Source organism: Cyprinodon tularosa, unplaced genomic scaffold (genome assembly GCF_016077235.1).
Source record: "Cyprinodon tularosa strain WSP-4 unplaced genomic scaffold, ASM1607723v1 ctg154, whole genome shotgun sequence".
NCBI classification, from domain to species: domain Eukaryota; kingdom Metazoa; phylum Chordata; class Actinopteri; order Cyprinodontiformes; family Cyprinodontidae; genus Cyprinodon; species Cyprinodon tularosa.
Window position 1 is genome coordinate 139,613 of NW_024038375.1, and position 22,739 is coordinate 162,351.

General features: G+C 41.5%; 1 protein-coding gene across 3 annotated transcripts; it reads right to left on the reverse strand.

Annotated features, from left to right (window-relative positions):
- Nucleotides 1-1,114: 1,114 nt before the first annotated feature.
- On the reverse strand, nt 1,115-22,520 carry LOC119779981 (aminoacylase-1A-like). 3 transcript variants are annotated; one of them, XM_038279846.1, is made up of 15 exons: nt 22,373-22,520; nt 21,886-22,031; nt 19,893-19,957; nt 19,698-19,802; nt 19,504-19,598; nt 19,334-19,410; nt 16,582-16,671; nt 6,195-6,251; nt 6,016-6,089; nt 4,007-4,056; nt 2,696-2,840; nt 2,548-2,616; nt 2,358-2,437; nt 1,727-1,787; nt 1,115-1,631 (listed from the first exon to the last, which is right to left on the reverse strand). In XM_038279846.1, the coding sequence occupies exons 2-15, from the start codon at nt 22,010-22,012 to the stop codon at nt 1,467-1,469; spliced, it is 1,260 nt and encodes a 419-aa protein (XP_038135774.1). In that variant the 5' UTR covers nt 22,013-22,031; nt 22,373-22,520; the 3' UTR covers nt 1,115-1,466. The 3 variants fall into 3 exon arrangements, with proteins under 3 accessions (XP_038135774.1, XP_038135776.1, XP_038135775.1); XM_038279848.1 differs by lacking the exon at nt 22,373-22,520 and adding an exon at nt 22,158-22,353; XM_038279847.1 differs by lacking the exon at nt 22,373-22,520 and adding an exon at nt 22,117-22,353.
- Between the last annotated feature and the right edge of the window lie 219 nt (nt 22,521-22,739).

The following is a 22,739-nucleotide window of genomic DNA, read 5'->3' on the forward strand; positions in this document are numbered from 1 at the left end:
TGGCTGCATAAGAATCTTGTGCTTCTGGACCTCAGAGGGATCGGGGGAGTGTAACTTTTTGCACAAGTCTTACCAATCAGTGTTGTAACTATTATTAAAATTTAATAATGTTGGACTTTTTCTTCACCAGAGCATAAAAATTTCAATGCACCTTCACACAAATCTATTCGAAGACCTTTTAGATACGTTTACCATTGATGCCAGTCATTATGGAGGGTTCTGAAGTGTACATTTATCTTCTTTCCCATGTATTTTAAGGTTATTATAATAAAGAAAAAAATAAGAAAGGACACATATTTTCTACATTCTGTTAAACAGCAATAATGCAATGCACAACACGATGCTTAAGAGTCGACAGGATGACTGCACCTGCACCCTCTGGAAGGAAGGATATGGATTCTGCTTTTATTCCTTTCCCTGAAGGCCCTGTGTGTTAATGCTGCTGTCATGTCCCAGGGAGAGAGAAGACTAATTACTGGCTGCTCAGTCTCCCTGACGGTGCCCCCCCCTCTGAGAGACATGCTCGGTTAATTGGAGAACAAATCCAAAGAGGGCTAAGCTGAAGATGCGACTGACCTTAACTCATTGTAAGAAACATAGTACTTTAAATATGTTTTTTTTAACCACTTTGCCTTATCTTTCCATTCTTTAGTGGGTTTTTTTATTATCTTTTTTTGAGCACAAAACTACAATCATAAAAAATGTATTTAAAAAGAATGTCCTTAGTGCTTCGGCATCTTAACATAGCATTAAGAACTCTAACAAACTGTAGATATTTTAATGAGATGTTGGATGTTGAAACAAGGAAAAAAAAAACTATTGTATTATCAGATCTAAGCTACAGCAGTAGAGCATGGGAATTAAGGGCTCCCAGAGTGCTTAATTCTGCTTTTTAGTATTCTGTTCACATACAACAGGATCTTCATTGAGTCTGAATAAGCCAGGCCATTTAAGGTAAAAATGTTTTTTTTATATGCATCTTAAATTATATTAAAAACTTTTAAAAGTATTAGGCAAATTACATATAAATCCTTTAAATGTTCTTCAAGATGTCATTTCATTGTGACATCCGCCACATTATTCTAACTCATCACTCAAAAGACATAAACAAATATGCATTTATCTGTTTTATTTTTTTCCAAATATTTTATTTCTTGAATCATAATTTACAATTAAACACAGGTGTGATAATAATCATTGAATTACTGTACACGTGAAAACAATGTAGGTGATTTATTTTCTTTAGGATGATATGGAGCTGATGTTAAATACAGTGAATACGTTGTCAGAATTTGTTGCAATGTGATGTAATGCAAAACTCACTGCAGGGTGCTGCCTGCCACCTGAGAATCATCAAAGGTCAAGTGCTCAGCTTGGTTTAATCATATACGTGTTATTCTTTGGTAATCTATACATTTCTCAAGTTAAATGTTCTTAAAAGTGGAGAAAATCATTCCAGTGAGGATTTAAGCCTCATTTGGTAAGGCAGGGACACTTGTCAGAGCTGGAATGAGCCTCTCGTACACATGGATGCCATTCAGGAAGACTTGCTCGTTCAGATACTCGTTATGGTCATGCAGCAGAATGGGGGTCCTGTTCATCGGAGAAAAGCCGATCGCAGGGATACCCACCTGGAGTCAAATGAGATTATTTCACTTCTGTGATATTATATCTTAACAAAAAAAAAAAAAAAAAAAAAGGCCTAAGATATTTTCACGATGCTTACCGCTCTGATGAAACGGCTGTCAGTGGCAGCTGGGAATATCTCCTTTTCCAAAGCCATATTCCTAAAGTGGAAATGATGGTGTCATACATAACAAATGCAAAGCATTTCCAGGCACCCTGATAAATAAATAAAATCACTCTTTGCCAAACACAGAATAAGAATTTATGAGCAACTGCAGCTGTACTGTGAAGACTTGGGAATGCATTACAAGGGTCATCTAAACTGGAACATGGAGATGATACACATAGAGAATATGCAGCTGTTGAGGTTCAGCTCTCTATGCAGGTAAAATAGACCTCTACAACTCATTAGTTTGAAGATAAACATGCTTTAAACCAGCAGAACTGATTTACAGGATAATTGGAGGATAGAATACATGGAGGCTAAGGTTTTTATAACTATACTGCATTTAAAAAAAAGTTTTTGAGGAAAGATAAATAAATGTTAATGTGTTTGAATTAATTGAGTGCAAGCTCTTTTTTAAACATACTGTTCACACCCCCTGGAATTTTTCTTAATGTTTTTTAACAATAACTCAGCCACCTTTCACTTAAGCTATCATCAAGCTTCCGTGCCTTTAGGTGGATATCTGAGCACAGAATTAGAATTCAATTGAAGTGGTTCGACTCACATTGACTTGCAGGCAGTGCTAAAGGCACTCCACCAGGGGTCGCTCTCAGCTGTGGATGTGACATTCTGGTTCATGTGTTTCTGCATCAGACAAGAACAAAACCACCAAGAAGTGCATTACTGAGAAGCAGCCAGGAGTAGATCATTTAGATCAGCAGATTGTTAGTGTAACCTGGAGGACACTGACTGACCTGAGCAAACTCATAGGTGACATCATCTCCTGCATCCTTACACCACTGCTTGATCTGCTTTTCAAACTCCTGATGGAAGTTTTAGAGTTTGAACACAAAGGTTTTGACTCTGGGCTGTTCATGTGAAGAACTTAACACACACACACACCTGGAGGTTTACTGTGGGGGGGATTCTTAAGTCGAAGCTTGCATCCATTTCAGCCGGAATGACGTTGTAGGCCACACCTCCTCTGAGCATGGTCAAATTCACGGTGGTGACGTCTCCAAGGGTGAAACACTCACTGGTGTTTAAGCTGGCAGACACAATGAAGACAGCCAGAATCATAAGATTTAAAAAGAACAATTATGACTGCAGCAGAAGGCCAACTAGTCATGTGAACAAACAAGTACATCCTACAGCCTGACAGTTTTCTTAACATATTTGTACATTTTAATATTCAGAAGAAATAATCTCCTAAATAAAATGGCTACAATCACACACAGACCTGTTAAAGCACGTGGTTTGTTTATAACAACTTTAATCAGCAGTTTAAAGGAAATGTGCCTCACACTATTAAATTAGCCCAGACTGATGGAAGGGGGGGATCCATGACAGGTGGAATTGTATTAACTGTTTGATCTTTGAAAAGAAGATTAGATGTCTGGAAAGAGAGCTAAAATAGTCAGACAGATAATAATTAAAGATTAGTCATTTCACTTTGTGGAAAATTGTTTACAAGTAGAGGGCATTCCAAATTGCCAACATGCTCAGGTCTGGATGTCCAAGCAAATTCACTCTGAGAGGGTATAGGAGGATATTTGAAAAGGCTCAAAAAACACAGGAAAAAGTCCTCTTAGGGACTCCTTAAGGTTGTTGCTTCTGTTCAAATGAAAGTGTTTGCCTCTAAAATAATTAAGAGATCACAGGTTTGACTATGGTGTGTTGGTATCTGCTACAGAACAGTTTAGGGTGTTGAATAGATGAGCACACATAAAGTCACAGGTATTTCCTTCCAGAAACATAGAGAACTGATCATATATTAGACTACAAGGAGTGTTCTATTTTACAGTGGGATTCTTGGCTATACGTTGAATCGCTGCCGGACGAGGCGAAGATGGAGGGCTAAGGCTAGGGCTACATCTGGTCTAAGACCCACTCCCAGTCAGAAGTCATTACTCACTAATAAAAAGTTCAAAATTAATCAAACTGCACTCACGCCTTGCAACTTGTGTTAGTCAGTCTGGCAGGCCAGGCTACACAGAGCCACCTCCTCGTTTTGGGGCTTAGTGTCTTTAAATAAGATCAGTGTTTGAAAATGAGTTTTAACTTTGCACCTAAAGCAACCTTTGAAACATAACCATTCTTTCTTAATCCATCTTATAAAAATAGAACATTTTATTATTCATCATATATTTTATAGCTAAAATCAATCACTTAACACCTCATTCCTTTAAAGAAAAACGACCTAAACCATCTTACCGGTTTTTCTCCTTCTCTCTAAAGTCCAGAAAAGAGTTGATGACTTGTCGCTGCAACACAGAAAAGAATCTGATTTGTTTTGTCTCAATAAACTTTGTGATGAGACTTCTTTTGTTCCAAGAATTTTATTTACTGTAAATCTTGCAAGTTTTTGCTTTGACACAACTGCAAACTATCTAAAGGAAATGTGAGAGAAATGCATCTAATTACAATTGCTTTGCTATACAGACATAGACAAAATTGTTGGTACGCAACGTCAAACTGGTTCCAGAAAAGGCTGTGTGGCTGCTGGTGTTCTTTCCAACCAAGCAGTAGCATACCAGACTACATCTCATCAAGTAAGTTCAGTGTTAACCTGATGATTTGATGAGATGACTGGAGTCAAAACCCGTTTATCACCAGTATAACAGAGGCTAACTGGAGAGGGTAGAAGGACAGACAGAACACTGAAGACGGGGTAGAGGCTATGGTTGGCTGGGAGTAGGACAGCAATACACTGGAGAAGCCTGGCAGGTAGAAAGCAGGAAATGACTACAGCTAGCCTCGGCTAGCCTCTGGAGGCAAACTGCGAAAAAGATGGAATGAGTACAACAGGAAATCATCGCAGCCTGAAGGGCAGAGAGAGCGGCGATGCGGGGAAGAAAGGGCATCAGCTGGTCTGTATCTGAGATGGAGGTAGGATGACAAAACAGTTCTAGAGCTAAAATCAAATGGCTTTTCTAAAAGCCACCTAAAAACATCTTAAGGGCATTCCCACATTATCCTTTGTCAGCATTACTTTCTCTATCCTGCATTTTAATAAAAAGAAATATGGCATGGCACAGTTTTAATTTGTCATGTTTTTGTCATTTGCAAATTTATTACACCTGAAACTGTCAACTGGGTTTAATAATCCCTTTTACAGGAAAATCCTGTACCTAATCAAGGAAAACGACCAGCTCAACATTATCCCCTATCGTCCGTGGTGAATTCTTGGAGCCTCGCATGGAGTTCGCAGCTCAGCATTTCAGATGAACCGTGTTTACATCCTGGACCGCGTCATCAAATTGGAGGAGCTGCGTGAAGCTGACACCTCACCCATGTGAAAAAAACATGCTCAGCAAATAAGACTGAATGGTTTGTGATTCATTGGTGCAGGTTTTATAGTTAATTTGATCATTTCTAAAATCAAAAACACAATAATAATAGAAAAACAATGTGTGTTACTTTATTTCAGAGATATTAAAGATTATTTGGATCACCCAGAGGTCAACCAAAACCCCAATAAGCTCAATTTTTATTTAATCAAAAGTATCTTCTTTTTCAGTGCTGTTTGATTGGTGCAGGTAAAACTGTCGTCTTCAATTTGGATCTGCTGTTAAACTTAACTAAAGACCCAAAACTCACAGCTAAAAACAGCAAAGAAAGGCTATCAGGAAAACTTCTATGAGCTGTGACCTAAATCCAATTTAGGGTTTTGAAGAGTCTGAAACATGCAGTCTGGAAAATCGGAGACAGCTGAAGCAGTTTCCTCATGAAACTCAGGAATTGTTTTAAATGCAGGGATTGACTCAAAAGGTTGGGCATCAATATATGAAGTTAAGGGTACCATCATTTTTGTCCAGGCCTGTTTCATGAGTTTATTTTTAAGTCATTCTGTTGATGTATGGTTGAAAAGCAATGTCTAACTTTCATTAGGTCATTTCAATTGAATTTTTATGTTTTACTACTTTTGTCAGATCCAAGTTAAACCTATGACTATTATAAAGTTTTCTTTAATTAAATGAGGGGTACCAACAAGCTTGTCCACATGTCTATATTAAGAAACTAAGTACTGAGGTTTCAATTGAAATGGATGTAATAAAATAAATTTTGATTATATACCAGAATCAAATCAAATTGAACTCTTGTAAATAGAAAAATAGATTAATAATTATCTCTCTGTTTAGAATTATTTATTAATCATTAACTACTATGAGCATGTTTTCACACAACATTATAAAACAATGGGCAAAAATAAAGCTTCTTACCAGCTTTTCTGCAGCTGTATTTTCCACAAACCTTGAACCATGACCAGGACTTCCCGGACAGCGAACAGTAATCCCTGGAAAGGAGAAGTAATTTTTACAATCCATCTGCCAAGGTTTATAGCAACAATAAATCTTCTACTGTTCAAGCATTGTTTTGTTTTTATATTGTTAATACTCACACCAAGGATTCCTTTCTCCATAAAATACAGTGAAAGCCTCACCAGGATTGGCAAGACCTTCAGGACACATACAAAATAACATCAACATCAGAGTCATGAGGCTTAAAGAAAATGTGTTTGTAGTAGAAATAGCAGCAACAGTTACACTATTGACAACTGATAGAAAGCAAAGTACTTGAATATTTATCATATTTTAATCTAAAATAACATTTAGGATGTTATTGTTAGATTTCACTGATCAGATTTCAGTGATCAAACCAAAAACAGCCATTTTCAACAAACTAATATGTAAATAGGTTTCAATTTGGGCTCATTTTAACCAACCTTAGAATGCACCAAATTACAATTTGAAAGTTTTTCTTCTCACAAAGAACACTAGCCAACCAGTCAATCAGATTGATTGATCCATATTTCAAGGTAATGAATAGTCTAAACAAAAAATTTAAGACTTATCCATGTTATACTCTAATTTCCAGCCTTGTCCAGGTCTGAAACATACCTAGAAAAATGTCTAATCTTTCCAAGCTCTGTAGAAGGTGTACCTTATGAGGCTTAAACTTCTTTCAAAGATTTCTAAAACCCATCACTACTGCAGCCCAAAATGTATCAGACTTATATTACTGGTCCACACAGACAGTGAATAATACCACCATTAGCTAATTTTCAGATGCTTAGTTCGATTGTAATTACTTCATAACAAATTTATAGTAATGCAGACCTATATGTGTCCTATTTGTATATAAGTCCTATTTGTACCGGGTAAACATCATCTGTGATCATTTCCAGAGATGATGTTACGGAAATCCCCTCGGAAATAATTTAGGGATAAAATTTAATAATTCAAATTTAACTTGATGAGTTCAAAAGTACTTGTTTATCTGCTGCTTTAATCACTCTCTGTCTTTATTAGAACTAGTATTACAGGATTTTTACCTCTGCAAAGGAGTTTATGCTTTAACCAGCACTGGTTTCTCGGTTTGTTTGTCAAAATCAGAAGTGTGCCATATGTATAGGAACAATCCATGTTTGTTTTTTATAATGATCCAGATCATAATCTCATAACATAATTTTTTTAAAGACTAACATTGTGAGATAGGGTTAGTTCATGGAGCAAGCAGTTCCCCCCAAGCCAGATGGTGGCAGGAGCAACCATTTACAGCAAGGTTTTTACTGAAGACAAAAACACAAGAAAAGGGAACATTGTTTGTTTGTTAGCAGGATCAAGTGAAAGCTTCTGAATGGATTTTTAGGAAATATTTTTACCGAAGGTGCACGTTGTGGCAAGGAACAATTAATTTAAATTTGGTAATGATCCAGATCATGTTTGACTTTTAACTAGAGGTGTAGTCACATTGTGGGGCAAAATTTGCTGCTTGGTAGAGGTCTGCTTTTCTAGATATCTTCTGCTTTATCTATGCCTCCATGCCAAGCTTTTGCCCTGTTTTTCTTCCTGGGTCCCTAAAAGGTTACCAAACATAACAATTGATGCGTATAAATCAAGCGACTGCATTGAAAGTCTAGTTTTTTCACTTCGTTTTTTGTGTGCATTGATTTTAATGTTTAAGCTATACTTTCTTTGGACATCTGAGAGATGTTTGCCGCTGTAATGCAAGGATATAAAAAAATATTGTAATGCAGTGCTATAGATTAACTTTACATTTAAAAAGAGCAGTTTGTTGATACGGGGCAAATATACTCTAATTAGCAGCTTTTGTTATCACCCAGCTGGCTCTAGAGAGAATTGAAGAAAAGTTTCAGGCCAGTTTGAATCATTAAAATACTGTGGAGATTGCTAACATTCAACCTGTCATATCTTTCTTTCATTTTTGATTCTCCATTACCTTGATGTTAATGGAAAGCTTAAACTCCACTGTTTCATGATCTGTAAATAACTTAAAACTGCCTACATAGGGCCAGATTTATCAAGATCCAATTTTGCGTGCAGTAATTTGCGCTCGCAAACTGGAATTTTGCGCGAGGGGCTGAACCATGGTTTGCGGGTGATTTAACAAGAACGATTGCGTAACTGGTGACAGGTGCAAAACTGTTGGAGACGCCCTATTTAAATGATGGTTTTGCGCGTTTGGTGGTTTGAGGCATGGCGAGTTTGGACAGCAGAAAGCGCAAAAGGAAATTCGACCCCATGGAAATGGAGGTGTTGGTGGATGAAGCCAACAAACATTTGCACACAGAGGAACGCTGTGTGCAAATGTGAACAAATCTGTAATAAAGTAAACGCTGTTGGTGAAACCTTGCGAACAGTGGATGAAGTAAAAAGAAGATACCAGGATATTAGAAGGCGAACCAAAGAAAAACTGGCATATAACAAAACATCTGCGAACAAAACAGGAGGGGGCACAGTAGATGAGATGCCTCTGACCAGCATTGAGGAACAAGTACAGCTGACGCTCTGTGAGGAGCAAATCACTGGAATTGCAGCTCCAAAATGGCAATGCTGGATAAACGATATGTTTTGATCGTTTCCTCGTTCATTCCAAAAATATTCACACGGAGTGAAAAAATGCGTTCTCTGCGTCTCCTTGCTTCATTTCCATGTCTCCTTCTTGCGGCAATAACCGCTGCCATGTGTGCGCAATTACGCATACAGACCATTTGCACCTTCTTTTGAAACGTGTTAAATATAGAGTCAGATACCGTTAGCAAAATTGCTTTCAGGTTTGATAAATCACTTTGCGAGTGCTAAAATAATATATTTACATGTTCTCCTCCCACAAGACGCACTTTTGCGTGTAAACGCCCCATATTGCATATTCATAGCTGAAAAAGTACTAAATGGATAAGAGGCGCTATTTAGCACGTTTTAAAGACCAAATCCTTTTAGCACGCTGTTGATAGATCAGTTTGTACATTTTTTAGCGTGCGCAGTGAAATAGCTCACGTTTTTATACACGCAAACCTTTGATAGATCCAGCCCATAGTGTTGTTTCTGGTCTTGCCAAACCCTGTCAAACAGATTTAATGATTCTAGAGGGGTGAATTTGGCCTTGTCTTTACAAGTACCATAACTCCACCATCTTTTAATCTGCTGGTTCAACGTGCTCTGCTATCACACTCCTAAATACTGACACTATTAATTTTGCGGCACTGCAGTGTAGCCAGTTGATTTCAGAGACAATAACCTTAAAGTTGTAGTGGCCCTGGTGGATAAAGTTAGGCAGTGTTGTTTTTTTTTTCTTTTTTAAAGCAGTCTTATTCTCTCTATAAGCGGCTGGTGTTCATACTCCAGTTCCAGGGCCAGTACTTTAGTTGCACTATCTTTAACATCCATCACTTTTGGGCAGTATTCTTAATACATTCTTGCAAGTCATCCAAAACTATTGACAATATTCATGTGAATATTTATTTATTTTTCCCCCTCCCGTGTCATAACTAAAACTTGAAGCATCACATATTCCAACAATCCAAACAAATCTGAAAACTACGCAATTTAATGTTAGTCATACTATTATGTCTGTGTGGGAAATTAGCATGGCATATATATATATCTTGACAGGAGATGGTACTGGAAGCCCTCTAAAAGTAAGATAGGCCCCCTGCTTTAAACAAAACAAAAAAAAAGTAAACCTCACTAAATCTCTACTATAATAGATCTTAACTGGTGAGAACTATTAGAAAACACATGGCAGAAATAAAAAGAGCCGTTAAAGAGCTACTTATAGCCCTTTCCCACTGGATGAAAAGCCCGAGAACCAGGTTAACCCGTGTTTTTCAAACACTAATTTCGGTGGGAAAGAGGTTTTTTTGTTTAGTTTTTTTTTTTATATAAAAAAAAAGGGAAAGAGGTTTAAAAGGCCCTACATTTTTATTAACCATCAGCAATCCCATTTATTAAATGAAAGTTAGTAAAGTGTTCTATAAGCATTCTTAATAATAAACACTGTAAAATGCTTTTTTGTGGATACAGCTAAAACTTTAGGTTACTTTCGTAACCCCGGTTCTCTGAGTAGCATGAGTGAGTGTCTCATATTGGGAACGCCTCCAGCGTGACCTCATCAGAAGCTCCTTTTACATTACGCCAGCCAGGATTGGCTGGAAAATAAGCCTGTCAGTGTCAGAGAGGGCAAGGTCCCTCCCCCTATAAATAGGGCTGACACTGTGCTGCTTGTTATTCAAAAGAATGACCACCTCTTCCTCGCAATGTTAGAGCAAGGAGGGTGGTTTGGTGAGACACTCACTCATGCTACTCAGAGAACCGGGATTACGAAAGTAACCTAAAGTTCTCTTTCATAGCATTCGTTTCGTGTCTCACATTGGGAACGAAAGATATTCTGACTCCCGTATTGCTCAGCAGATCCCACATTATGCCCCTGCTGTCATCATCATTTATTTATATGAATTTAAATATATATATATATATTTATATATATATTATTTTTGCTCCCTGCTTGGTGTTACACTTAGAACTGAATGCGCCAGTGATGGAGCTGTGACATCCAGTTTGTAAAACCGAGTAAACGTGTAAGATGATGCCCAGCTTGCTGCCGCACATATCTCTTGCAGGGATACTCCTCTGAGTAGGGCCCATGAAGAGCTTAAGCCCCTAGTAGAGTGGGCCCGCAGGCCCTCCGGAGGCTGATGTCCCTTTGAACTATAAGCCAAAGAAATTGCATCAGTTATCCAATGTGCAAGCCGCTGTTTGGAAACAGCTTTTCCATTATGATTTTTAGCCCAGGAGACAAACAACTGGTCACTCTTCCTGACCTGAATTGTCCTCCTCACATAAATCCGTAAAGCGCGCACAGGACAGAGACTGTGTAGTCTTTCCTGTTCCTGTGATGAAAAAGGGGGAGGATGGAAGGCCATCAACTCAATGGGAGAATATGACCCCAACACTTTAGGCTCAAAAGCTGGGTTGGGAAGCAAAACCACTCTGGTCCCATCTAAAGAAAATTTCATGCAAGATGGATGCACTGATAAAGCGTGAATTTCACCCACGCGCTTTGCAGAAACCAGTGCCAATAGGAGCGCTGTTTTTAGAGCTACTACCTTTAATTCCACCTGATCCAGAGGTTCAAAGGGTGTGGTAGTAAGAGCATCCAACACCAGGGGTAGATCCCAGGATGGAGCAATTGGTCTTGAAACAGGGAGCTTCCTTCGAGCTCCCCGCATGAAGCGGCACACCAAGGGATGCTGGCCCACAGTTTTCCCCTCAAAGCCTATGTGGCAGGCCGAAATTGCCGCCAAATAGACCTTAATAGTGGAAAAAGCTTTCCCTTTATCAATCAGGCTCTGTAGGAAAGCTAAAATTACCCCCAGAGAACACTGAAAAGGAACATCTTTCATCTCTGAGCACCATTTTTCAAAAACGGACCATTTATACCCATACAGAGATCGTGTTGCAGGAGCCCTAGCATCCTGTATCGTCTCAATAATATTTTGTGGAAGCCCTACCGACTGTAGGTTAAACCACTCACGGGCCAGGCCCATAGAGCCAGTCTTTCTGGGTGGGGGTGAAAAATCTGTCCTCGTGCCTGAGACAGCAGATCCCTGCGTACAGGGAGTGACCATGGTTCCTGCCAGAGGAGCTGTGTTATCTCTGCTAACCAATGCTTCGCTGGCCAATTGGGTGCGATGAGGATCATTGTATGACCCTCTGCTCGTACCCTGGCTAGTGTAGGTGAAATGAGAGCTATTGGGGGAAACGCATAAAGCAGAGTGTGAGGCCAGTGGTGGGCTAGCGCATCTACCCCCAGAGGTGGGTTCCGATCGTGCAGGGAGAAGAACAGGGGACACTGATTGTTCTCTTGAGAAGCAAAAAGGTCCACGGATGGTTGACCGAACCGCTGCCAGACCATCCTCACCACATCTGGGTGGAGTTTCCACTCTGCATACATGGGATTCCCCCTGGAGAGAAGATCTGCTCCACAGTTCAACACTCCCTGTACATGGGTGGCCCTCAAAGACAGGAAGTGTCTGCTGCTCCAAATGATTAGTTTGTGAGCAAGCGTGTGGAGCCTCAGCGATCTCAGCCCCCCCTGCCTGTTGATATAAGCCACCACTGTTGTGTTGTCTGTTCTGATCAGCACATGGTGAGCTCTCAGGATGGGAAGGAAATGCTTTAATGCTAGGTGAACAGCCTTCAGCTCCAAGTAATTTATGTGCTTGGACTGCATTTCTGGACCCCAGGTTCCGTTCACCATTTTCCGTTCGCATATAGCCCCCCAGCCTGACAGAGAGGCATCTGTTGTGACAACCTTTCTGCTCTGCACCACTCCCATTGGGACACCCTGTGCCAGTGTCTCTTTGCTCCGCCATGGGCGCAGTGCAGCCATGCAGGCTGCCGTGACTCTTAGCATATGATGGGGGTATGTGACTTTAACCTGTGAGAGGCTACCCATCGTTGGATTCCTCTCATGTGGAGACGTCCCAGAGGGATCACCACTAATGCTGCGGCCATCAGCCCCAGCAGCCTCCTGCAGAGGCTGAATGATACCAGGTTCCCTCTTTGAAACCTGGACAAACAATTGAGCATTGTTTTCACTCTGTCCTCCGTTAGGCTCACTCTGGCATGGATTGAGTCCAGAGAGAGACCTATGAAAGCTATTCTCTGAGAGGGAAACAGGGAACTCTTTTCCAGGTTTATTTTGAAACCCAGATCCATCAGGTGCTCTTTTATCATAGCTGTGTGAAGTGAGGCTTCCTGGTGGGAGGACGAGGCGATCAGCCAATCGTCTATATACGTTGCCACACGTATTCCCCGCCTCCTGAGCGGACCCACCGCTGCCTCTGTGCATTTCACAAACACCCTAGGGCTCAGAGAGAGTCCGAAAGGGAGGACAAGGTATTCGTAACAGTTCCCGTGAAAAGAGAATCTCAGGTATTTTCTGTGTGGGGGGTAAATTGGGATGTGAAAATAAGCATCCTTGAGGTCGATTGATGTAAACCAATCGCCTGGACGCAGGAAGCGCAGCAGGGACGCGTTTGTCAGCATCTTGAATCTGTATTTTCTTAGATGCCTGTTCAGCGCTCTGAGGTCTAGAATTGCACGCATTCCTCGGCCGCCTTTCTTTGGCACAAGGAAATAACGTGAATAAAAACCCTCGCTGCTGTGCTCTGGTTGAATCAGCCGTATCGCTTTCTTTTCCAGCAAAGAGGAAATCTCTTCCTTTAGGAAGAGAGCGGCTTGTCCCTCCGCGTGTGACTGGATTATTCCTCTGAAGCTTGGAGGAACTGCAGTGAACTGCAGTCTGTATCCCCTCCTGAGCGTTCTTAACACCCACTCTGAGTCTGTGCATTTTTCCCAAAGGTGGATGTTCACTGTCAGCTGGCTGACTGGCCAGTCTGACAGCGAGCTGCGAGCGCCCTCTATAGGTGGAGGGACGTAAACAGCTCCGTGCTGCATTGCGCATGCGCGTAGCGTCTGGTGCGCTACAGAGCTGCTCATGTTGGGGAGAGGTCTCACTTCTTTTGAAAAAGAAGGTACCGGCTCCCCGAGTGTAATGCTTATGTTTTTCAACATTTTTGACTGCGCCCTTGGTTCTCGACCTGGATGCGTCAGTCTGGAAGCATTTATTACAGTTGAACACAAAGACGTGCTTGTGAAACATGTTCGGGGTTCGCTCTGGATATCCCCGCATTGAACAGAGTCTTTCGACTTTCTGGCGTGGTGAGCAGGCCGGAACATCCTGTCGGTCACACGCTGTGTTTGGCTGAACTCTCTGAACAGGCTCAGGAACGGAGCCACGGAGGAGGGCGATCCCAGCTCGCTTCCTCCTCTCTGGAACGGTGTTAGGCCAACCGCTTCCTTCTCCTCACCGCCGGTGTGGAGGTGGGGGGTGGTTGGTCCGTGCGAGGGCCTTCAGGCTTTTTCTGCCAGTTAGCTTTGGGGGCAGATGTTTTCTGCGCACCTTGCGGTGCTGCTTGGGTCTTCGGCAGTTTTGGGATCCTGAAGGCAGGAGGGAAGCGGGCTGCTGCCTGGGCGAAGGTTTGGCCCTGGGGTGCGGGGGTCGCAGACGCAGCGGCAAACGTACGTCTGGGAAGGCACAGCTTTAGGGCTTCATCATCCCTCTTCTTCTCCTCCCTTCTCTTTTGCATGGAGGTTACTGCTTCCCCAAACAGCCCTTGAGCTGATATGGGTGTGTCCAGGAGGTCCTCCTTCTCCTTAGTTGCCAGGGTAGTGAGATTCAGCCACCTGGCTCTCTCCTGCAAAACCATTAGTCCCATAGATCTGCCCATCGCTTGGATCGCCACCTTATGGAGGTGCAGGCAATGGTCGGTAATGATGCACACCTCCTCCCAGAGCGCAGCATCTGGTGCGGCAGTCATTTGCTCTTCCAGCTCTGCTTGATAGGCCATCAGCATAGAGGAGGCATTTAGAGCGCGGACTGAGAGCGCGGCTGCTCTGTAGCACTTATCAGTCAGGCTTGACTGAAAGCGGTCCGCTCTCGATGGAAGGGCAGGACCTCCCGCTGACATGGAAGTCTTCGGGTGCAGGTGTGTTGCAACGGCCGGCTCGACAGGTGGCATTTGGCGAAGGCCGTAATTTTCCATCCCATCACAATCCAGTACCGAACTGCCGGCTACTGGGTGCTTCTCCTTAAACGGCTTGTTGCGCCAGGAGACGGCCAATTCTTCCAGCAGCTCCGGGAAAATTGGTAGGAGCTGTCTGGACGTCTTGCGGGTCTTAGGCAGCCTTTTTCCGTCAAAGCGGGAGCGGGCAGCTTCTGCCTGGACCTCTGGCCACTGAATATCGAGCTTTGCAGCAGCGCGTTTACACACGTCGTGCAAGTCAAAATCCAGCTCCGACGGGGAACCTTCCTGACCGGAGCCCGGGGGTGCGGGTTTTGCAATCCGTACCGAGGGCGCCGGGGCCGGGTCATAGTCCTCATCGTTGTCTGAGAAGGGTAGCTCCGACTCCAAGTCAGAGAGCTCCTCGTCCCCCTCAAACAGCAAATCGAGCTGGCTCGAAGCGATACCTAGCTCGGGCATTTCCCGTGGCAATGGGTCCACGGAATCGAGGATTTCTCCCCAGCTCGGTCCGGCCTCTGCATCGGTGGGTAAAGAGACAGCCTGGTCGGCTGGTTCTTGTGTCGGTGCCGTGGAGGCCATCACCGGGTCATTACCGGACATGGTCGATTGACGAGCCAGGCGGCGGCGAAGCACCTTCAGGGAGAACCGGCTACAGTGTGAGCAGTCCTCCGTAGATTGGAGGGCTGCCTGGGTGTGTTTCAGACCGAGACATACCACACAGGATGGGTGGGTGTCCCAGCTTGAAATTTTATTGCCACACGGACAGGTTCGTCCCTTGGGGCTCCCCTCCGCTTTCGCAGAGGATTTAGCAGTCTCCATTATTTTATTTTTATTTTGGAGATTGGCTTTGGGGCTACACGGGAATTAGCTTGTGAAAGCTAAGCTAACCAGGTGTGGCTAGGTTGGGGACGGCGTTTCGGCCACCCGGGGTGTAGCTACGGAGTATTGCTACTCAGTGTCGACCAACGTACAGCCGTGAGGCGGTGCGTTGACTCGAGTATTACTACTCGTTTTATGGTATTTCTACCAGGAAAACGTCTCCGCTTGATACCGAACCAGTTCGGAGCAAAGCGCCCAGCGACCGAGCTTGCGCGCGAGTCTTTGGACTGTTAAGCTAGGCTCCAAGAGAGACGGTATCCAAGAGGAAGCTAATTGGGAACTTCTGCTCGTTGCGAGAAGAGGTTTTTGAATAACAAGCAGCACAGTGTCAGCCCTATTTATAGGGGGAGGGACCTTACCCTCTCTGACACTGACAGGCTTATTTTCCAGCCAATCCTGGCTGGCGTAATGTAAAAGGAGCTTCTGATGAGGTCACGCTGGAGGCGTTCCCAATGTGAGACACGAAACGAATGCTATGAAAGAGAACCTAGAAGCTTATCCTAAAGGGCCTTTCACACAGGATGCAGTCTTCACTGCAGGTTCAGCGCAGCGGCGTACTAACTCGGCACTGCACTGCTGCTGCTCAGGCTGTTGGGTTGGCAGAGAAAATATGCATCTGATCTGTGCTAAGAAGCGAGTGCTAGCTCTGGCCATACTAGTCACAAAAAAAAAAGAGCATCAAGGAAGAAAAAGCTGTGGGTGCATGAGACCATGATCCAGGGAGCAGCTTGGGAAGTTCAGCCTTGTTTAAGAGCTTTGTTTTCACAGTGACCCTTTCCAGGCCTATTTTCAGCGATTGTGAAGCAGGTCAAAGTTCAGCTTTGACCGTGGGTTAAAAAGGAGCTCCCTTGGTTTTTGCTTTGCTAGATGCAGAGCCTGCCATTGAAAATAACGGGATTCACAGCGCAGCACACACCACATCCTGTCTAAAAGGCCCAAAGATATGCTTTTTTTTTTTTTTGCTTTAAAGTAATATAAGGATGATTTAAGAATTGCATAAAAAAAGAAGTACAGATACCTTCATCCAGTGCAAGGCCAATGTTTAATTTTTTAAACTCTTGATGTGTCACAAATGTTTCCATCCCCTTGTGGCCTCCGACTTCCTCATCTGAAAAAAAGGTCCCAAAGTCAAGCTGTTAAAATTCTCCAAACAAAACATTTTCACTAAATGACTGTTAAGAATTCAATCGTTTTCTCTTATTTTTGCCTCAGTAACGGTCACATTAATGCCACCCTTGGTACTAAAATGCAGGAAACATTAACGCAACTTCACCTGTTTATTTCCGTAATATAACTTCCTAGAAACTCAACAAATTCTGTAAAATTATTCCTACACCACTGATAAGATCATATCAAAGATAAAAGGTGATATTTTAAAACCGCTCTTTGTGCAGTCTCCTTTAATTTTATCTTCTTTCCTCAGACCAGTTTTCTCTGTGGTGTAGATTTCTCCATAAGCTTTGGATTATTATGCAGCTGAAGGTTCCTGTGAAATCTACAGTCCTCCACGTGTTGATGGTATGTTTTCATTTTGAGTTCATAAAGCCTTTTCACTCTCTAGTGCAAAGAGTACCTTCCAGTCTCTATGTTACATTATATACATATTTCAGGGAACCAAAACACAGAGCATAAATTCAAAAATAAAACTTAAATAAAATGTTGATCATCTAAACAAGGTAAAGTATCAAATTTGAAAAAGGCTTTCTAAGCTTTACCTCTGCAGGGACCCTTTGGGGTAACAACTGGGTAACTGGTAATTTTACAGAAAAGAAAATACTTTTTTCCTGAAAAAATAAATGCTCTCAAATTTAAGATTACATTTTCAATCAAATGAAGAGTCATTCAAAGGTTTTAATTGCAAAACTTCAGAAAATTTCCCCTGGTTGGAAATAAATGAGACCAGTGCTGTAACAAACCTAAGGCCGAAACACAACAGAAAATAGGATACGAGGAAGTCCTAGATTTTACAATTGGTTTACGTGAATAGTCTCTGGCTCACAGCCCGGATTAGCTGCAACTGTGTCTGTTTAGGACCGGCTGAGGCAGACCCCGGTCTATCTTGGTTGGACATAGGGGTGGGCGATATATCAGGTATACTCGATTTATCTCGAGTTTCCCCACACACGGTAGTTAAAATGACTCTCGCAACCACCAAGTACAAATTCGCATGACGACATTTAGCCATTTGCATCTATTTCACTGAGTTTTGTTTTTCTCACACTCTTTAAATGCATCATAAACCCCTCCTCCAAACAGGATTATTTTATGCACGGCACGCACACTACAGCAACCGGCAAATGAAATACGGCAACAGCAGGTGTTTCAGCAAAGCAATATATGGCAGTGGTTTGGATTTCACTCCAAGGACATCAAACAAGCAGCAGGAATTTGTAAGACGTGACGCAAAACCTTTGCTGTAAAAGGTAGCATCACCAGTTAAAACGTTAAATAAATCAGCTGTGAAGCTGATGACGTTGACCTCGTCGTTTGAAAAAGCGATCCCATATGAGAGAAAAAGGAAAAGATGGAGGGAAATAGCAAACGCTATTTATTACGTTATTTAAATGTTTTTTAGATGCCCTAATACCTGTGAGGTGATGTGGTCTTGTTCAGAGGTTTTTCAGATGCTTTCCAAATTTGGCAATGTTCTCAATTTTACCACTTTTTGTGCTTCTTTAAAATTCCCAGCACATTAAGATCAATCAAATAGTTTTTAGATGTTTTTGAAGGTAATTTAGACATGTTGTGATATATATCGTGTATCCTGATTATAGCCCAAATATATTGGGATATTAGATTAGATTTTCTTCATATCGCCCAGCCGTAGTTGGACCTAAGCAACAATTTGACAGGAATCCAAAGTCTGCCAGGTGGAGAGACATGTCAGCAAAACTAAACACGTCCACAATGGGAAATCCACCCATGAATAGCTCTAAATCGCAAGAGAAACCAGTTCTTCCCCATAGATGTTCATCATGAAACATGCAGCCAGTGATGGGAGTAACAGTGATGGGAGTAACGGCGTTACTAACGCTGTTACCTTTTTTAATAATGAGTAATCTAACTAATTACTTTGTAACTATAACACAGTTACCATTGCCAACACCCTGTACTGCACGGTACTCAGGTCGCACAATGAACCTTTTTTTCATGATAGGACTCGTGCACGCCTGAGAGAGGGGAGAATGTGATTGGCTGATGTATAGTGAGACTCCATCTGTCAGTTGGGTAAGTGGGTGATTCCGCTGGCGTTCCCCCTTGATGTAATTTACGTTGAGTTGCAATAAATGCAAAACTCTCTGCAGGTTCTTGTCTTTGTCATCCACTCTATTCAGCTGGCTTTTGAAACACACGGCGAGAAGGTGGCGGGTGGTGGTGAGGGTTACGGGGGGCAAGAAACAGAAAAGTAACATAATAGTTACTTTTACTAGTAACTTTTATTGTGGATTAACTCAGTATCTCAGTTACTTTTGGGAGAAGTAACTAGTAACTATAACTATTTACTTTTTCAAAGTAACGTGCCCAACACTGCATGCAGCACACGTTTCCTGCATATATAGCAAGCAGCTCAGACTTTTTACTCATGGTGGGAACTTAGGAGGACAGAAACCAGATAAAGTGAAACACAAGCTTCTTTGAGCAGTGGGTTCAGCTTTACATCCACTGCCCAAGCTTGATTATGCTTGGACAGTCGGACTCAAGCAATGTGTTTCGGCCTTAAGCTCCTAAAGTTGACGGACCACTGATGTGGAACCAGTCAGTAAACTCACCGGGAACAAACATCAAATGCACAGTGCGTGTGGGTCTCCATCCCTGTGCCTTCAGTCTTCTGACAGCCTGTATGTACCTAAACAGACAACACCTTACTCAGCACACTCTGCGACAAAGAAAAAAAACCCTGCGCATTAACACAGTGAAGATCATGGCTTTTTATACTCACTGTATAGTCACACATTTCATGTCCTGTGATCCACGAGCATAAATGTTACCCTCAGCATCTTTGGTAGCACTGAAAGCATCATATTTCCAATGCTCCTGGAGAAGAGATTGATACCAGGTCTATCTTTTAATCAACTGTTTTTTTAGGAAAACACTGGACAGGAAAAATTCCCTAAACGAGGGTTTAGTTCAAACCTGGTAAACAGGAACAACATCAGTGTGGGAGTTCAGTAAGATGGATTTTAGGGTGGGTTTGGTTCCTTCCCATGTCATGATCACCACAACTCTGCCCTGACAGACCTGAGAGCAGACAGACAGCTGGATTAACAAACATCTCTCCCAATCTTAAGGCATTCTCACATCGGATCTTCACATCATGAAGTTAATCACCTCAATCTTTTTCATGGGCAGCTGTAGCTCTTTAGCTATTCTGTCCAAGAACCTGAGAGCAGAATCTGGAAATGAATAAACATGGATGAGAAAGACTGGTTTAATTATTAAACTATAACAACTCATTGCCGCTGCTGGTTATTTACTGCTGTGGGACTTCAGCATAATCACAAAAAAAGAAACAAGATTTCTTGGTCCACTTCTGGATTCTTTACAGACTTTTAATCCAAATAAGAGGAAATAAGAGTTTCCTAAATTTCGGTGATCAGCTAAAACACAGTTCCTGATTTTCCAGTTTTAGAAATAGCTACAGCTAAAGCATTGTTTGTAATATGTTTGTGCTGTAGGACAATGATACTGTTTTGCTACCTTAATTTTCTCATCAGAGACCAGTAGTGATGGAATATTTTCTCTAAAATAGATAAGAAATGCAATGTTTTCATATTTGAAGTGTCAAGAAAAAATATATAGAAAATAAATCACATATATTATTTATATTGATATTTGTATTTATATTAATATTTGTATTATTTTTTGACAGCTTCTCCACTAAAATGCTCTTGCAAAGTATATATTTTATCCTTTAACGTCGGAGCCCAAATATGGGAGGGGCTCGCACGGTAATTAAACAGCCTCATTTTAAGGTTGTCGATTCCTGGTGGCCTTTATTTAGAACATTGAGACAGCTAAAGGGGATGGTGTGAAGAACCGTACCTCAGACAGCTCATCAACAGCCAACATCCACCGTATATGGGGCACCAACTCTACTACAACAGAACATAGTGCCCTGACAGATGTATTTCCTTAACAATGATCCCCCTTCACACTAATAAAATAACTTCACTTTTGTATTTTTTTCAGTAAAGGAGTAGAATAAATCTACTGATACTGAGTCACACTGCCTCCTAGAGTTTAAATAGAGGATGAAAGTGGTAGATTTTCGGTTTTAATTTGCTTCGATTTCATAAGAAAAATATTTTTGGACAATCAAATTCATATAAAAACAATAAATAACTTCTGTTTCAATTTAATATTATATTTCAAGATATTCATAAACCAACCATGTACATGATTAGTCTTGGATTGTGTGACACAAGATCTAAAAAAAGATGAACTTGGTGCAATGGGTGGGGAGATCTCTGTTTTTTATTTTTATTTTGAAAGAACAGATTTCATTATAATGGTTTAGGGTGCGTAGCATCATCATCATGAAACTTGTTTTGTTCACTCTTACTGTTGCACCAGTCATCTACAGTATCTGCATTCATTTATTATTCGTTATTATTTGAGAAACTTTAGCGAAGACATGCATGGATTAAACACCCACCACTACATTAAGGAGCAGTTTTCAAACGCCTAGTGCATAGATTATTCTGCTCTGCATTTAGTCACATTGATTTAAAGCAGAAGTTGCCTGATGAATTATCTGCTCTTTGGAAAGAGAAAACCAATTCAGGCAAAAAGCAGCCAGCTTCCTTATCGTGGATGGCAATAAATTGGGGAAGGTCAGGGCAGCATATTTCAAGCTTCATTCAAGTCAGAGATTTAGGCACCATCGTTTTATTTAAAGGCCTCCAAACCTCAAAATTAAAGGTTTTAAAACCATAAATGGCTACAACATTTCTTAATTTTAACACAAGTAACCATCCTATGATTATACATTATACTATATATGTTATACTTTACAGCTACTTCCAGGTTTCTGGTGTTTGTCTGAATCCATTTCAGGACCACATGTTTTCACTTTAAGTGTAAACTTCAGCTTTGTGCAGAACTGTCAGCATTTAATGAGTAACGGACGTAGATAAAAACTGGACTTTGATAAAAGACCAGGTGATACATTATCCGATACACTTAAAACTCAATAACCATTACAAATATTAACAAAACCTTTATACTGTGTAATAAATACAAGATATTAAAGGTGAATTAAAAGTTTCCATGGTATTTTGAAATATCTGACATTAGTTTCCTGCGGTATAAGGAGTCTCACCATAGTCAGGCTCTGGGTGGACGGTTTTAAGACGAAGGTATTCCCTGAACAGAGCCACTGAGGGGTCCTCTCCTTCAGGGGAGCCCTGACCCCCTCCAACATCCGGACCGTCCTTGTCGGGTAGCATGCTGGGATTTGTTTATCCCCTTAAAGATATAAAATACATTCACGGTAAATTGTGACAGCACATATGAAATAGTCCCGTTCACTTAAACACACAAAGCGCTGTACCCGGTTAAACCTGTGTCCCAATGGAGCTGCTGGTAACGCACCTGCCTTCACCTGTCAGCAGCACCTTTATTAAAGTCATGCTAGAAGCGGCTAGCCTGCTTTAAAGTAACCTGAGCCGCTACAGCGGTAGCATCTTCTTAGCTGTACATTAACTACCCTAGTTTGCCCTTAAGAAATACGAACTTTCAGCGCAAGACGTCAAAGAGATTTATATAATTTAACTTCTGGATTAGTTGAAATAACTAACTATACTTACCAGAGGCAGACAACCCGCAGACACAATCAATGTCAGCCTGTAGGGGGGTTTCACCTAATTGTTGAATAACACTTTGCGCTCTTAAAGAAAATAAACATCAAAGGGTTAAAATTTTTAACCCGTTTATATCAATAGTGATAACCATAATAACAGAAAGAATCTTTTCTACATGATTTTAAAACGTGAAGAAAACATTACCCTACTTTGGACGATACCATTTCTCAACTGTGACGCATTCAAACCCTCTGTGGCTGTCGGCAAGCCATTTTATCATTAAATTGTATAAGTCCCTGTGCAACTTCATAGAGACGTCTCAGTTTAGGGTTTATTTTTAAGTTTCATTTCAAAACGTATATAATATAAACTA

Excerpts from the sequence above, each read along its gene's own strand:
- LOC119779981 (XM_038279846.1), bottom strand. The coding sequence starts at position 22,012 with ATGCTACCCGACAAGGACGGTCCGGATGTTGGAGGGGGTCAGGGCTCC. Across the intron at positions 19,411-19,503 it reads ATGAAATGTGTGACTATACA|GTACATACAGGCTGTCAGAA; the intron begins GTGAGTATAAAA and ends TTGTCTGTTTAG. Across the intron at positions 4,057-6,015 it reads ATACAGCTGCAGAAAAGCTG|CGACAAGTCATCAACTCTTT; the intron begins GTAAGAAGCTTT and ends TCTGTGTTGCAG.